This window comes from Aotus nancymaae, unplaced genomic scaffold (genome assembly GCF_030222135.1).
Source record: "Aotus nancymaae isolate 86718 unplaced genomic scaffold, 86718_ANA_hifiasm-v0.15.2.pri h1tg000007l, whole genome shotgun sequence".
In the NCBI taxonomy this organism is placed as follows: domain Eukaryota; kingdom Metazoa; phylum Chordata; class Mammalia; order Primates; family Aotidae; genus Aotus; species Aotus nancymaae.
This window is the reverse complement of record NW_026988418.1, coordinates 51678617-51696366: the sequence shown is the minus strand read 5'-3', so window position 1 is coordinate 51696366 and position 17750 is coordinate 51678617. Positions and strand designations below refer to the sequence as shown.

General features: G+C 41.3%; 1 protein-coding gene across 5 annotated transcripts in view; it reads left to right on the top strand.

Moving 5' to 3' along the window:
* The window catches only part of KYAT3 (kynurenine aminotransferase 3), a 67809-nt gene extending 64416 nt beyond the window's left edge, over positions 1-3393 (top strand). For 4 of the 5 annotated variants that reach the window (XM_012464806.2, XM_012464807.3, XM_012464805.3 and 1 more), the window contains one exon: positions 2932-3393. In XM_012464806.2, coding sequence (XP_012320229.2) covers positions 2932-2994 — 63 coding nt within the window. In that variant the 3' untranslated portion in view covers positions 2995-3393. Of the gene's footprint in view, positions 1-487; positions 779-2931 lie in introns of those variants that run through there. The other variant, XM_064372597.1, reaches the window with a different exon arrangement.
* The last annotated feature ends 14357 nt before the right edge of the window (positions 3394-17750 follow it).

Genomic DNA, 17750 nt, shown 5'->3' with positions numbered 1-17750 from the left:
ACTATTTCATAATAAGAGAAATGAAAATCAGAACTGCAAAAAAATTTTATCACTTAGATTGGAAACAACCAAAACAACTAAAATGTTTCATAAAACACTCTTACAAATTGAGAGTGGGAGGATAATTTGTAAAATCGCTGTGGTAGTTAATTTGAAAATTTCTATCCAGCTGTGAATTCCCATGCCCTTTGACCCAACAATTCTACAAGTGTTTTCCTATGGATTTACTTGCACATTTTGAATGACTTGCGTTCAAGGATTTTCACTGAGGCATCGTTTGTAATATTAGATATATTAGATTTTGGTGGTAGCAAAATGTTGTAAACAACAAAATTATTCACCAGTGGGGGTTGCTTGAATAAATGATGCTATATTCACATCAATCTAAAAGCCTATCAGTGACAGATTGGATAAAGAAAATGTGGTATATATACACCGTGGAATACCATGCAGCCATAAAAAAAGAATGAAGTCATGTCTTTTGCAGGAACATGGCTGGAGCCGGAGCCTATTATCCTTAGCAAACTAACACAGGAAGAGAAAACCAAATATCACATGTTCTCTCTTATAAGTGAGCCAAAAATAATGAGAACTCATGGATACAAAGAAGGGAAGAGCAGACACTGGAGCTTCCTTGAGGGTGGAGTGTGAGAGGAGGGAAAGGACCAGAAAAGATAACTATTGGGTGCTGTGCTCAATACCTGGGTGATGAAATAATCTGTACAACAAACCCCTGTGACATGAGTCTACCTATGTAACAAACCTTCACATGTATCCCTGAACCTAAAATAAAAGTTAAAAATAAATAATAATAATAATTATTATTATATATATATATAATTTAAAAAACAAAGATAGATAAATATCTCTGAAAAAAAAATATATAATGAAATCCCAGTGTTGCCTCTGGGGAGAAAAACTGGGTGGCTGAGGTAGATAGGTGAGAAGCTGACTTACTTTAAAACAAATAGTTGGAAATGCTCTCAACTAAAAGTTTCAAGAATTTCTTTTCTCCGAACTATTTCAGAGTAAGTCATTAACTTAATTACTAATGTTACTCCTATCACCCCCATATACTTCCTTGTGTGTTCTTCACAAACAAGACATTCTCCTACAAAACCACAACATTGCCCTCAAAGTCATGAAGTTAACCTTGATGTTCCATCTAATCCTCAGATCCAGTTTAAATGTCATTGTCCCAGTAATGTCCTTTTTTATAACAATTCATTAATAAAATGACTCAGGCTAGATTCATGCATCACATTTAGTTGTCATGTCTCCTTCAAGCTAGAATGGTTTCTCAGTTTTCTTTGACTTTCATGATCCTGATACTTTTGAAAATTATCGACCAATTATTTTTAAGAAAGTACCTCAATTTAAGTGTGATGTTTCCTCATGCTTAGATTGAGGTTATACACTTTGGCTGGAAACCACAGAAGTGACGATACTCTATTCTTTTCATTGTATCAGGTGGGCACATGATTTCAATTATGCCTGTTACCGGTGATGTTAACTTTAACCACTTGATTAAGGTGGTGTTTGCCAGTCTTTTCTACTATAAAGTTATACTTTTTCTTGTTAAATAGTAAATATTTTGTAGTAAAGTACTATGAAAATATTCCATATCTCATTAAGCAATGTATTTATTAACTTATTTATATGTATCAATGTGGACTTCTGGATTTTTATTTTATAGCACAGTGGGCTATGATTTATTATTATTATTATTACTTATTTTGATACTTAGGTTTTCCCCGATTTGGCCAGTAGTCACGTAATTACTAATTTAATCAGCACTTCTATATGAGATCAATCTGTCAAAGCCACTGTGCACCCCCCACCTTCCCAGTCCCTGAGAAGATACCCTTTTCCCCATTCAGGCTTTGACATTTTGTGCCAAGTGCTGCACTACATCTTCACCCCACCTGAGCTTCATCATCCATGCCAACCTGTCCTGTCATCCTCCTAGAGAAGTGCCCCCATCTGGGTCTCCAATACCCCATACCAGGCCACCATTGTCACCTACTATACAGAAGCCCTCCTTACCCCTCTTGGGCACTGACACCATGCCAGATGCCTACCTCAACTCATCCAGGCTCCAGGACCCTGCATGAGGCCACCCTACCATACAGGTGCCTCACTTACCCCACTCATAACGCTGACACCCTGTTCCAGCCAGCATCAGTACCTCATGACACCCGTGCTGGCCACCCTGCTTACTCCACTCTGGCTTCAGTGTCCTGCACTAGGATTGCCAAGGCGCTCCCAGCCCTATACATGGAGAGCCACTTTGCTCAGCCTCACCTATTGGCTTTCAGACTGAATCATTCTGGTAGGGAGAGACGAGAAAGAAAAAGTAGAGAAACAGAAGACCAAGAACAGGAGGCTGGATTTTCTCTGCTTACCCTTCTGTTTAATTTTATGCTATGTGTGAGTCATCTATTCAAGAAATAAACTATTTTTCAATAATTATAACTGTGAAACCTTAAAAACAAGGGACAGAGTAGTGTGAATGAACTTTTTTTTGTTCAGAGCAAAGCATAGATGTAGGAGATAATATGTGAAGTTCACAAATAAGGAAAAAGAAGCATAAACATATTATTAGATTTTGGTGGTAGCAATTAGAACTAAAACCAGAAATTGCCATAAGAGGAAGGTTATCTTGGAAGGTGGAGGGAATCATAGGAAGGGGTGGAGCAGACAGCTGTTATTTTTCGGTGTAAACTCTTCTGTACTCTTTGACCTGTTTCTGTAATTCATTTGGTTAACTGTTTTCCTCTTTGTGGTTCTGCTTTTGCTTTTTCATTTTGAAAATTTTTCTTCACTTGAGATCAGATATTCACTTAAATCTTTGTTATGTTATTTAAATCTTTGCATCATCTTGAATTTATGTTGATATGTAATAATGATGATTATTTTATTAATTTACAGAAAGACAGCACACTGGATGCTGCTGAAGAAATCATCAAAGCATGGAGTGTCCAGAAGTCTTGATATGTGCAGAATGGATTAATGTTTCTATTAGAGGACCTGGGATGGAATTGTTACTTAGTGCTGCCACCTGCTGGATGTTATAAGATATTTCAGTAAAACTGGAATTGAACTATTTCCATTGTTTTTCCAAAGCAGTTAACCCAACTCCTAACAATATTCAGGAGATCTGACCTTTTTTTTCAGTTGAAATGTATTAACACATATTCCACTATCATTTTATAAGAGTCAGCATAACATAGTGGGTAAGAACTATGAGATGTTTAACCTCTGTGTAGCTCAATCCAATCACTATAAAATGGGAATAAAAACAGCACCTGATTCATATGAAGGTCGTTTGTGAGGATTAAATGGACTAATGTATGCAAAGCCTGGCAAACAATAAACACTCATCTGACTTTAGCCAGTTTCATGCTTCTGCCACTGTGTAAGAACTCCTAACCAGTTCCACGCCTCTACCACATGTATTTGTTTTGTGTACCCACCTTCCCCTTCATTCACCAATGGCCTGGAACTCTGTTCACGGTTTTGCCTCATACCCCAAGTACTGCTGTTATTTGCAGTGGCTTCAAGGTCCACAAGGACTAGCCAGGCTTTCTGTACTTTGACCTCCTCACCTCTGGTGATGTTCACCTCCACTGGACTTCATCCACCCACTGCCTTGGTCACTCCCTGAGGCTTTTATCATTCAAGTCTCCTTCACCTTTTGAGATCACAAATTCATCATCTCTGTTCTTCTAGTTTATGCTTGCTGTCTTGTGCACATGTTCTCCCTTTTTTTCTCTCTGTCTGCCCCTCTGTCTCCTCCCTCTCCTCAGCTCTTTTCAAATATCACTTCTTGGCCAGGCGCAGTGCCTCACGCCTGTAATCTCAGCACTTTGGGAGACCAAGGCTGGTGGATCACTTTTTGAAGTCAGGAGTTCGAGACCAGGCTGGCCAACATGGTGAAACCCCATCTCTACTAAAAATACAAAAAAATTAGCCAGCCATGGTGGTGCATGCGGGTAATCCCAGCCACTTGGGAGGCTGAGGCAGGAGAATCGCTCAAACCTGGGAGACAGAGGTTGCAGTGAACCAACATTGTGCCACTGCACTCCAGCCTTGGCAACAGAGTAAAACTCTTAAAAAAAAAAAAAATCACTTCTTTAAACTTACTACCATTTCAATCTGCTATTTCACAAAAAATTGGTCTGCAATCTTCTTACTTTAGAATCTACTAGGATCCTTGTCAAAGACAGAGATTCTGGTCATCACCCCAGACCTAATGAATAATAATTTCAGGATCTACCCCTCCAGGTGATACTTACACACATGAAAGTTTGATCATTACTGCTGTAGTTTGTAGAATCCTCCATCTTATTTTTATCGGTTCCCTTAAATCTTCACTCCCTCATCTAACCTTGACTTCATTGTCTATCACTTCAGCCAAGTTGCTTTTGTTGCCTTGAATTATTTCCACCATTGTTCTATCTCAGCTTGTCAAAAAGAAAGAACTCAACCCTGGGGTTGGAGCTCCATGCCTGCGCCTGGGCTGTACATTGCACAGTTGGGCAGGCTCCAGCAACCAGAATTCATGTCACTGACATAAACTAGACATAATTCAATGTTCCCCTACCTTTTACAACAGCAGCAATTACTATCATTCTCCTATATATTTATTTTGTTTTGTTTGGAGATGGAGTCTCACTCTTGCCAAGGCTGCGGTACAGTGGCTCAATCTCAGCTCACTGCAACTTCCACCTCCCAGGTTCAAGCAACTCTCATGCCTCAGCCATCCAAGTAGCTGGGATTACAAGTGTGTGCCACCACAACTGACTAATTTTTGTATTTTTAGTAGAAACAGGTTTTCACGTTGACCAGCCTGGTCTCAAACTCCCAGCCTCAAGTGATCTGCCCGCCTCGGCCTCCCAAAGTGCTGAAATTACAGGCACGAACCACCTCACCCAGCCAATTCTCCTATTTTTAATAACAAAAATACGTTACCTCTATTCTCACCTCAAAGCCCACCACCAGTAGCATGATTAAATCATACCAGATGACTTCAACCCCACTCTGTCAAAAATAAAATGAAAAAACAAGCTACCAAACCAGCACTTCCAACTAGGATTGTACCACTAATCGTGTGACTTGTCTGCATCATCGTCCTCCTTCCTTCTCTCCAGTTATAATGGTCGTTCATCTTTGACCTGTCCAAGGCTGACAGGTTAGTGGTGGCGGTAAAGTAAAGAGAACTGTTGGTTTAAAAATTACCAGGCCCAGCCGTCTAGAAGGAAGCTCGGGGCCCAAAGAGCCAACAATAACGGTAGCAATAGAAACCCCATGGAACCTGTTTAGCCTGTCCACCCTTGCTAGGAACTTGATAAAATTTCCACCAGGGTTTAAAGCAGGTTTTTGCCTCCCTGAGCTTGTCTAAGGCTAATTCTACCACCCATGCTCTGGATCTTGTTTCCTCGCACACTCTCAGAATTGGCTCAGTCTAAGCTCTTGGACCTTCAGTCTCTACTGGCTCCCTTCAGAAGTGGGACATGTCCAAATCTCTCCCATCTTAGAAAATTCTTTCACTGATTGCATCTATGTACTAACCTGCTATCTCTTCCCATTCAGGGCAAAATTCCTTCTGTCTTGCCTTTCTCTCCTTCTCCCTCCATTCCTTTTCTTTTCTTCATTCCTATCTTCATTTCTTCCCTCTCTGCCTCCCTCCTTCCTCTGCTTTTTCCCTCCCTTCTCTTTTCCCCTCTTTTCCTCCTTCCTTTCACAAGTATCACTCAAACACCTACTATGTGTCAGGCACTCTTGTAGGCACTTAGTATACATCAGTGAACAAAAATTAAAAATTCCTGTCCTCTAGGGCTTTTCATCTAGCCAGGGGAGGGAGATTAAGTCATAAACATCATAAAATATATTGTATATAAATGCGTGCATAATTGTATGAAGAAAAGAAGTAGAGCAAGATGAAAGGGGATGACTGTTACAGAAGCAAATTGAAATTTAAAATAGTGTGGTCAGAAAAGGCCTCATGAAGGGGACATGGAAGCAGATTTAAAGGAGGGGAGGGAGACAGCCTTGTGCAGATCCTGGGGAGAACATCCCCAGCAGGAGGAATAGACAGTGCAGTGATTCTAAGACAGGAGGGTGCCTGGCATGTTTGATGAGTACTAAAAGTCTGGTATGACTGGATGGAATAACCAAGGGGGAGAGTAGTAGGTATTACATCAGAGAAGTAGCATAGGACCTCAAGGACTATTATAAGGATGATGGCTTAATCCAAAGAATCAGGGTATTGTTCAATTTTTTTAAAATATGTAAAATGCCAGCTGGTGCCGTGGCTCACACCTGTAATCCCAGCACTTTGGGATGCTGAGGCGGGAGGATAATTTAAGGCCAGGAGTTCAAGACCAGCCTGGGCAACACAGTGAGACCTAATTTCCACACAAAAAAATTTTAAATTATCTAGTCATGTTGGTGTGCTCCTGTAGTCCCAGCTACTTGGGAGACTGAGGTGGTAGGATTGCTTGTACCCAGGAGGTGGTGGCTGCAGTGAGCTGTAATCACACCACTGCACTCTAGCCTGGGAAACAAAGCAAGACCCTGTCTCAAAACAATAATAGTAATAATGTCTGTTGCGGCATTGTATATAAATACTCGAAACGGGAAACAACCAAAATATCCATCAACAGTCTATTAATTAATTTAGGGAGTATATTCATACAGTGGAATATCATATAGCAATGAAAATTAAGGAAGTACAGCTACACACAATAACCCGAGTGAATTTCATCAACACTTATCATAGGGTTTCTTCACAGTGCCTTCAAATAATCAGCTAGAGCTCTCAGTAGACAGTATTCTGCAATACTAGAATCTAGTGCTGTGATCATTGAAGTTTTACATGTCAACCCCAACCTCAGGGCTTCTGGAATTTCTGTGTGCACCCTGGGGTAAGGGTTTCCACAGTTTGGTCCAACAGGCCTAAGACTAGCCCATGGGAAACTCCATGTCTGGGTGATTCAAGAGAAAATCATTATCTTTTTCACTGAGCTGTGATGAGGAGACCTGAGTTGGGGAGGAGGAGGGAATGGATTGTAAATATGAGGTCTGTGGGTTAATAGTGCAATATTGAATGAAGGAATTTTTCTTCAGACATAAGAATTTTATTAAGGAAAGGCTCACAGACACACCCATAAATGAATGGGAGGTGGATGGGGAAAGGGATGAAGCTCAGCAAGGGTGTGATTTCATGTGAAGTCCTGGTGTTGGCCTGACTGCCAGGGGAGGGACCTATGGAGCATAAATTATGCCTCAGAGTGTGTGCCTCCTTGTGAAGGGAGCTGGGCTTTTGACTCCTAAACCTGTCAGTCAGTGGCCTCAGCCAAGGGGAGTGGGAGGTGGAGTGGCCACAGGCACATAAAACTCCCAGAGCCTGCTGGCTTTCTATATGGGCAGACTGGCTCCAACATCAGGTCACGGGTAACAGCTTTAACCACAAATCACTTAGTTAAGATTGAGCACAGAGTGCTGGCAAGAGATTCTAGGGGATCTGGATGGCTGTCAACAGTACTGGTCACAACCTATGGTTCCAATACCGCCTGCTCACCACCAGGCACCAGTTGTGGGTCTTTCATTGCATGCTGCCATAAGAGAAAATTAATAATACCTTTTGAAAGTTCTGGGTTGGCTTTTCATCATCTACAGACATACTTCTTTCCTCCAGTGTGTAGAAGTGAGTGTCCCTCTGCAAGACCGAGCAGCCATCAAAGTTAAATGTGACCTGGGACATTTGAAAACTATGGACGGCAGGCCAGGCATCGTGGCTCATACCTGTAATCCCAGAACTTTGAGAGGCCAAGACAGGCAGATCACCTGAGGTCGGGAGTTCAAGTCCAGCCTGGCCAACATGGAGAAACCCCATCTCTACTAAAAACACAAAAAAAATTAGCCCGGCATGTGGCATGCACCAGTAGTCCAGCTACTTGGGAGGCTGAGGCAGGAGAGTCACTTGAACCTGGGACGGGAAGCTTGCAGTGAGCTAAGATCACACCATTACGCTCCAGCCTGGACAAGAGCGAAACTTCGTCTCAAAAAAAAAAAGAGTCCAGGAGAGCCTTTTCTTTTTTTTTTTTTTTTTTTTTTGAGACAAAGTTTCGCTCTTGTTTTCCAGGCTGGAGCGTAATGGTGTGATCTTGGCTCAGTGCAACCTACCCCTCCCGGGTTCAAGTGACTCTCCTGCCACAGCCTCCCGGCACACACCAACTTGCCCGGCTAATTTGTGTATTTTTAGTAGAAATGGGGTTTCACCATGTTGACCAGGATGATCTTGAACTCCTGACCTCAGATGATCCACCCGCCTCAACCTCCCAAAGTGCTGGGATTACAGGCGTGAGCCACCGGGCCCGGCCACTCCTGTATACTTAGTTGAGGGGTTTTCTGAGACAGGCACTGGCAGAGAGTGGATTCCCAGAGGCTGGCTTTGGATGACCAAACATTTCATAGAATTTATCCAGAGATTTCTGAAGTCCATTACCCTCTTCTTTGGTCTCTGATTGGCCTTTCACAGAAAGATGAAATCAGAAGTTCTCAGTGGTCCCAGAGTCATTTTGTTCAGTATTTAGGCTACTGGTGTCTGGATCCACATCAGAAAAGCAAAGAAAAGAATGGAATTTCACAGAACTAAAAGCCTCGCTGTAGGCCTCTTGGCTAGGTCTCTGTAGGACATAATCCTTTACATAAAGGCTTTTGGCAGGTCCAAAATACTGTTCTCTGACAGGCTGCCTGGGATGGCTTCCTGGCAGCCATAGTCCACCCTGTAGCAGCAAGAGCCCAGAACTTGGAAGTGGAGGTGTGCCATCTTTGTAAACCAAGGAAATTTTTTGTGTGACCTAATATCCCTGGGATTTGTCTCCCTACCTCATGCCTTGCATTCTATTATCCCTATAGACCAAAATGAGCTTTCTAAAATGAAAATGTGATTAGGTGACATATATTAATTAAGAATATTCATGTTGCAAGGCACAGAAAGCCTAAGTTATATGGGTTTAAATCTAGTAAAAGGTAATTTTCTGTCTCGACTGGAGATTTAGGAGAGAAGAGTTTCAGTTACAGCTTGATACAGGACTGAGAATCTGTCACCAAGCTCCATCTCACAGCTCTGTCTTCTCTGTGTGTCAGTGATACTTTCAGATTACCCCCCTAGTGATAGCAGCATGGCTGCAGCAGTTTCTAAGCATTACATAGTCACTCTAGAAGCACAGCAAAAGAGGACACTTTCTCAGAAGCTCCAGCAAATGGCATACTGTGTCTTATCGGCCCCTCCCTGAACTAATCACTGTGGCCAATGGGATTAGGTTTGCTAAATGTCTTAAGTCAATTTGAAGTCAATTCCATACAAACTATATTGGTTGGAAGAAGGGTCAGAATAAAGATGGGGGGAAATGGCTGAGCAAACATCTTAAGTCAGCAGTCCCCAGCCTTTGTGGCACCAGGGACTGGTTTTATGGAAAACAATTTTTCCGTGGATGGAGGGGATGGTTTTGGGATGAACCTGTTCTACCTCAGATCATCAGGCATTAGAGTCTCACAAGGAGCATGAAACCCAGATCCCTCCCATGCACAGTTCACAGTAGGGTTCATGAGAATCAAATGCCACCACTGCTCTGAAAGGAGGCAGAGCTCAGGTAGTAATGCTCACTCGCCTGTTGCTAACCTCCTGCTGTGCAGCCCAGTTCCTAACAGGTCACCAATTGGTACCAGTCTGCCACCTGGAGGTTGGGAACCCTTGTCTGCAGTGCTTTAAAACCCTTTATTAATCTCTATCGCTCTTCATATAAGGGCTGCTCTCTCCTCATCAGGACCTATCCTACCCTGCATGATATTGTTACCCCTCTGGGCTCATCTTTCCCAGTCATTCTTTCCTGGTGTTCAAGCGTGATTTTTTTTTTTTTTTTTTTTTTTTTTGAGAGAGAGGGCCTCATTCTGTCACTCGGGCTAAAGTACAGTGGTGCAATTAGAGCTCACTGCAGTCTTGACCTCCTGAGCTCACGTAATCTTCCCACTTCAGCCTCCCAAAGTGTTAGGATTATAGGCAGAAGCCACCATGCCCAGCCCTCAAGCACGCTTAATTTAGGTGCTGTGATGGTTAATTTTTTGTGTCAACTTGGCTGGGCCACAGTGCGTAGCTGTATGATAAAACATTATTCTGGATGTTTCTAGGGGGATGTTTTTAGATGAGATTAATATTTAAATCAGTAGATTTTGAGTAAGGCAGTTTGCCCTTCATAATTTAGATGGGCCTCACCCGGTGAGTTGAATGTCTAAATAGAACAAAAGGCTGACTTCCCCTGAGCTAAAGAGAATCTATCAGCAGATGGCCTTCAGACTTGAACTGCAATGTTGGCTCTTCTTGAGTCTCCAGCCTGACAGCCCACTCTGCAGATTTTAGACTTGCATGTCTCCATAGTCAGGCCAGCCAAAATAAGCCTTTTTCTATACATCTACATATCCTATTGGTTCTATTTCTCTGGAGAACCCTGACTAATATAGGTGCATTAGCAAAAATGAAGTTAAGTTGTCCATAAATTCTTGAGGTTAGGTAAGAAGTCATTCTACAACAACATCATTCTACTCAGTAATAAGAGATATGGACTTCACACTGCAAGCAACGATGAACTTTCGAAGATCTTTTTTTTTTCTTGTCTTTTTTTGAGATGGAGTCTTGCTGCTCTGTCTCCAGGCTGGAATGCAGTGGCACCATCTCAGTTCACTGCAACCTCCACCTCCCGGGTTCAAGCAATTCTCCTGCCGCAGCCTCCCAGGTAGCTGGGAGTACAGGCACCTGCCACCACGCCCAGCTAATTTTTATATTTTTAATGGAGACAAGATTTTACCATGTTGGCCAGGATAGTCTCGATCTCCTGACCTTGCAATCCGCCCACCTCGGCCTCCCAAAGTGCTTTTGAAGATCTTTTATGGAAGAGAGGGTATATGATAAAAAATCTATGGTTTGGCTATTGAAAAACCAACATTATGTGCCTTCTTCTTTGACTACTTCTACTATTCATTATGTACCTTCTTCTTTGACTACTTCTACTATTAAGGCTAAAATAACCAAAGTACCTAATTTCTCCACTTCCTTTGCAACTAGTCAAAAGTGCTCAAGGAAGGCTTCCCTTTATGGAAAAAGGCAAAATCTTCTTGAGAATTTTTAATCCTTTTTGTCCTTTTCACCCTTTACACTCTTCCTGCCTGGAATGTAGAAGCGAAGGCTGAAGGCAGAGCAGCCGTCTTGCATTAATGCCACAACTAGCATGATGGTGAAGGTCTATAGGGTAAGGATGGCAGAGCAGAAAGACGTAAAGAGGCTGGAACCCTGGAAGAAATTTGAAGCCACTGTACCTACCCCCACACTTGTAATGAATGAGACAAATAAACCCCTATTTGTTTAAGCCACTATAATACGGTTTTCTGTCATTTACAGATGAATGCATTGCTGATATAGATTATACAGTTACAAAGATCAAATTTCTCTTCTTGAAGGTAAGTTGACCTGAAGAAAAAGTCCTGCAACACAAAGATAAGGTTCCTGTAGAAGCCCAGGAAAAAGACAGTGAGGCTTTGAAGGATTTCGTATGAGAAAAAGATACATTATCACAAATTTTCATCAGGTTTGTAAATTTTTTCCATAATTCTTACGATGAAAATAATTCCATAACCACACACTTACAAAATACATTAAATTAAAAATTATTCCCAGATTAACCAAAGTCTACTTGGTCTCAGTTGGATAAATTCAAGAGTAAAACAATAAAACAAAAACCTCAACCATGTTACTCAGACATGAGAATTTTGTTTTATTGCCGCTCTGAGAATACATCTAATTATTCAATCATGCCAATTAAATAGGAAGTTCACCTGCTGACAAACAGCTCTCTTGGGACATATCAGAATAAACCATAGAAATAATTGGATTTTCTAATCAATATTAACTTAATCACATTACACACTTGCTACTTTCCTTTATATTTAGATACAAAATTTGTTTCTTATGTTTAGTCTTTCATTCATGACAACAATCTCATGGTTAAGAAGATAAAGGCTGGGAGCAGTGGCTCATGCCCATAATCCCAGCATTTTGGGAGGTTGAGGCAGGTAGATCACCTGAGTCCATGAGTTCAAGTCCAGCCTAGGCCACATGGTGAAACTCTGTCTCTACAAAAATACAGAAGTTAGCCAGGCATGGTGTTGCACACCTGTAGTCCCAGCTACTTGAGAGACTGAAATGGTAGGATTACCTGAGCCCAGAGAGGTCGAGGCTGTAGTGAGCCATGATCATGCCACTGCACTCCAGCTTGGGTGACAGAGTGACACTCTGTCTCAAAACCAAAAGAAGATAAAATATTTTTTTTCCTTTTGACCATGAAAACACTCATCCCATCTGAGCATTTTTTTTTTTTACAAACTCTAATTATCCATTAATAGTATAAACATCCAGAGGGAGATCAAGATGGCTGACTACATGCTGGTAGTATCCACTTTCTCACAGAGAGGAACAGCAAGGAGATGCATTACAAACGGATCATCTAGGAGAGAATGCTAGGGTTCACCAGAGAGGAGACTGGAAACACCAGAAGTAAGGAGAGGCTTTGAGGCAGCTTGCCCAGCTTGGGGACTGACTGAGAGTCAGAAGAGGCTTCTGGACATGGGAAAACGGTAAGAAAGAAACTCCCAGGGCTCTGAAATGGGTTTTTACAATCTTGGCTATGGGAGAAACCCTTGACCCACTAGGGACTTGGGCCAGATATATGAAGCTGCTTAAAAATTGCAAGGAGACATTGTTCCAGAAAGGAAACCCACAAGGAATCCCACAGGTGTCCAAGCCTACAGCAGTCTCAGCTAGGTGCCCTTTTGAGAGCCTAGATACTGGGGATCTACAGACACCGTTGCTGCCACTGCATTGCTCCAGGGAAGGAGAGCGGGGACTAGGCGCTCCCACACACTGCTACGAGGGTCCCTACCTCCCTGCTGCAGGCTGCTAAGACTGAAACAAGAGAAAGTCACACTCCCTATAGCTTCTTGCCTATGCTGCTTGACTGAGAGGTGCCCCATCCTCTCTGGTCCCAGGCCCAAGGTGCCATTTTCAGAGTTTAAAACCAGGCTATGCCCTCCACTTAGGCTGAGTTCAGGCCGACGGGACTGTAGCCAACATCCAGCCAAGAATAATCAGGGAAACCAGGCTCACCTACACATATCCAGGACAATACCCACTGCCCTGCAATGGGCTGAGTGAGGCAAGTAGACCTCAGTCCCCATTTTTTTTTGCCCACATTGCCTGCCTGGAAGGGACCTCACCCTTCCTGGTCACAAGCCCAAGGTGCCATTTTGAGAGTTTAATACAAAGCCACACCTTGCTCTTAGACTGAGTTTGAGTTGACATCGTAGCAACTGTCACCCAGCCTGGGAAGGCCAAAGAAACCAGGCTTTCCTATGCACACTCAGGACAATACCTACCTCCCTACTATGGGCTGCTGTGGGACTGAGACTCAAGCAGACCACACTCCCCACAGCTTCTTGCCATGCTGCTCACCTGAGAGGGGCCCCACCTTCTCTGGTCACAGCCCACAGCTGGCACCATTTTGAGAGTTTAACACCAGGCTGTGTACTCTACCCTTGCAGTGAATTCAAGGTGATGCAGCTGCAGCTGCCACTGAGCCATGGAAGAGACAGGGGAGAGCAAGCTCTCCTAAGCACACTTAGGATAATACCCACCACCCTGCTACAGGCAGATGAGGGCTGGGGACTTGCCTGCCCAACCCATCACAGCTTTCTGCAACACCAGTGTGGACTGCTTGGCTCCCAGTGGATTGTTCCACCATTGCAACCATCATCACCCACATCAAACTAGCAGATCAGGCACCTAAGAACCCATCTACACACTGGCCCACTGCTCCCACTACTGGCTGCTAAGCAAGCCACCTGGAAGTCCAAGAATCAGGACCCACTAACACCAAAATCCAGTGTAAGCTGTTCTGGGGCCTAAAAACAGGCACACTTACCCCATAGCTGCCACCATTAAGGCCTAAAGACTGGTTCAGTTGGTGTCCAAGTCCCCAGTTAAACTTCACTATAACGTAAACTAATAACTGTACCCTATGTCACTGAGGAAATCAGATACCACTGACCCTGTATACTGCCTAAAAAGTCACACAAACATCACATTACTGCAGGTACCCAAAATCAAAGCCAGAGCATTTTACTCAATCAACAACATATATATTCTTTCAGGAAATAATTATCTCCTGCAAAACAAATTCAAAAAACATCAAATAAGCAACTGCTACACTACATGCACAGATATCAATGGAAGGACACAGGAAACATAAAAAAGCAAAGAACTATGACATCACCGAAGGACCACAACAATTGTCCAGCAACAGATCCTAATCAAAAAGAATTCCTTGAAATGCCAGATAAAGAATTCAAAATACTTATTTTAAAGAACTTCAATGAGATGCAAGAGAAACCTGAAAAACTACACAAAGAAATGTGAAAAACGATTCAGAATATGAATGAGAAATTTACCAAGGAGATAGATATCCTTTAAATAAAAACAGCAGAGTACCAGGCACAGTGGCTCATGCCTGTAATCCTAGCACTTCAGGAGACAGAGATGGATGGATCATTTGAGCCCAGGAGTTCAAGACCAGCCTAGGCAACCTGATAAAACCCTGCCCCTACAAAAAATACAAAAATTAGCTGGGAGTGGTAGTGTGTGCCTGTAGCCGAGCTACTCAGGACACTGAGGTGAGAGAATCACTTGAGTCTTGGGAATCAAGATCACACCACTGCACTCCAGTCTGGGCATTTGAGTGAGACCTGTCTCAAAGAAAAAAAAAAAAGCCGGGTGCGGTGGCTCAAGCCTGTAATCCCAGCACTTTGGGAGGCTGAGGCAGGTGGATCATGAGGTCAAGAGATGGAGATCATTCTGGCCAACATGGTGAAACCCTGTCTCTACTAAAAGTCCAAAAATTAGCCAGATGTTTGGCGCATGCCTGTAATCCCAACTACCCAGGAGGCTGAGGCAGAATCACTTGAACCCGGGAAGCAGAGGTTGCAGTGAGCTGAGACTCCGCCACTGCGCTCCAGCCTGGCGACAGAGCAAGACTCCGTTAAAAAAAAAAAAAAAAAAAATACTGGAAATAAAAAATTTATTGAAGGAAATAGAAAATACATTCAAAAGCTTCAATGATAGACTAGACCAAGCAAAAGGAAGGATTTAAGAACTTGGCTACAGTGAGCTAGGATCACACCACTGTACTCCAGCCTGGGCAACAAGGTAAGACCCTGTTTCAAAAAAAGAAAAGAAAGACAAAACTAAGGGAAAAAATATATAAGAAATAATGAATAAAGTCTTCAAGACATGTGGGACTACATAAGGAGACTGAACTTGTGAATTGTCAGTATTCTCAAAGAGAAGAGAGATCTAAAAGTTTAGAGAATCTATTTAAGGAAATAATTGATGAAATCTTCCCAAGTCTATTAAGAGTTAGACATCCAGATATACAGATATATTCACATTGCCAGTCAATGCCAGGCAAATATATTGTAAAAAGAACTGCAACACAGCATATTATATTCAGAATGTCTAAAATAAAAGTGAAAGAAATAATTTTAAAATTAGCATGAGAAAAGTGCCTAGTCATCTATAAATAGGAAATCCCATCAGCCTAACAGTGGACTTTTCAGCAGAAATCTTATAAGCCTGAAGAGGATGGAATAGCATTTTCAAAGTGCTGAAACAAAAAGACTATCGGCAAAGAATTTTTTATCCTAAAAAAATATGCTTCATAAATGAAGGAGAAATAAAGTCTCAGAAGAAGAAGCAGGCCAAAAAAAGAAGAAATAAAGAAATAAAGTATTCTCAGATAAGCAAATTCTGGGGGATTTTGTTCCCACTACACCAACCCTACAGAAAATGCTCAAAGCAGTCTTAAACATGGAAACAAAAGGTTATTTAGAACTTGAAAATACATTGAAAGATCAGACTCACAGGTTTCATAGAACAATCACATAAAGGAGGAAGAAAAAGGAATGAAATGGCAATATAAAAGAATTTCATCAAACCACAAAGACAAAAAGAGAAAAAGAAAAAAACCACAAAGCATTTATGAAAGAACTTGAAAACAGTTAACAATATGACAGGAACAAAGCCTCACATATCAATATTAACCTTGGATGTAAATGAATCAAATGTTACACTTAAAAGATATAGGTTGACAGAAAGGATTTTGAAAACATGATCCAACTATATGCTCCCTACAAGCAACTCACTTACCCGTAAAGATACATGCAGACTGAAAGTAAAGGAGTGGAAAAACATATTCTACATGAATGGAAACCAGAAGCAAATGGGAGTAGCTATACTTATATCAGATAAAACAAGCATTTAATAAAAACTAGTAAAAAATGCAAAGAACATAATTTCATTATAAAATGCAAAGAACATCATTACATAACAATCCTTTGTATATTTGCACCCAATATCAGAGCACCCAAATTCACAAAACAAATATTACTAGACCTAAAGAAAGAGACAGGCAGTAATACAATAACAGCGAAATACTCTAACACCACACTCACAGCACCAAACAGATCATTGAGACAGAAAATTAACAAAGAAACATTGGGGTTAAATTGAACTTAAGACCAAATGGACTTAATAGACATTTGCAGAACATTCTACCCAACAACTATAGAACACACAATATTTTATCAGCACACTAAACATTCTCAAAATAAATCTTAACAAATTTTTAAAAGTCCAAAGTATATCAAATATCTTCTCAGACCACAAGGAATAAAGCTAGAAATCAATACCAAGAAGAACTTCAGAAACTATGCAAATACACGGAAATTAAATAGCATATTCCTGAAGGATCACTAGGTCAACAAAGAATTGAAGATAAAAATTAATTTTTTATGAGTGAAAATAAATAACAACTTCCCAAAACCTATGTAATACAGCAAAAGCAGTGCTAAGAGTGAAGTTTATAGCATTAAATGCCTACACCAAAAAAGTAGAAAGACCATAAATTAACAACCTAATGTCGCACCTCAAGGACTAGAAAAACAAGAACAAACCAAACCCAAAGTTAGCAGAAGAAAAGAAATAACAAAGATCAGAGAAGAACTAAATGAAAGAGAGACAAAAAAATGAAAAGTTGTTTCTTTGAAAAGATAAACAAATTCATAAATCATTACTAGACTATCCAATAAAAGAAGAGAGAAGATCAAAATAAACACAATCAGAAATAAGAAAAGAGACATCAAAACTTAAACCGAAGAAATATGAAAGATCATCAGAGACTATTTTGGACAACCATATGCTCACAAACTAGAAGACCTAGAGGATATGGATAAATTCCTGAAAACACACAATCACATAAGACTGAACCAAAAAGAAATATAACTCTTGAACCGGTCAGTAATGAGTAGTGAGATTGAGTAATTTAAAATCTTCCAATTAAAAAAAAAAAAGGTCCAGGTCCAGATGGATTTCCAGCCAAATTCCACCCAACATACAGGGAACTAACACCAATCCTCCTGAAACTATTCCCAAAAAAATTAAGGATAAGGGAATTCTCCCTAGTTCATTCTACAAGGCCAGTATTACCCTGATGCCAAAACCAGACAAGGACATAGAGAAAGAAAACAACAGATCAATATTCCTGAGGACACGAAAAGCCTCAGCAAATCCTCAACAAAATACT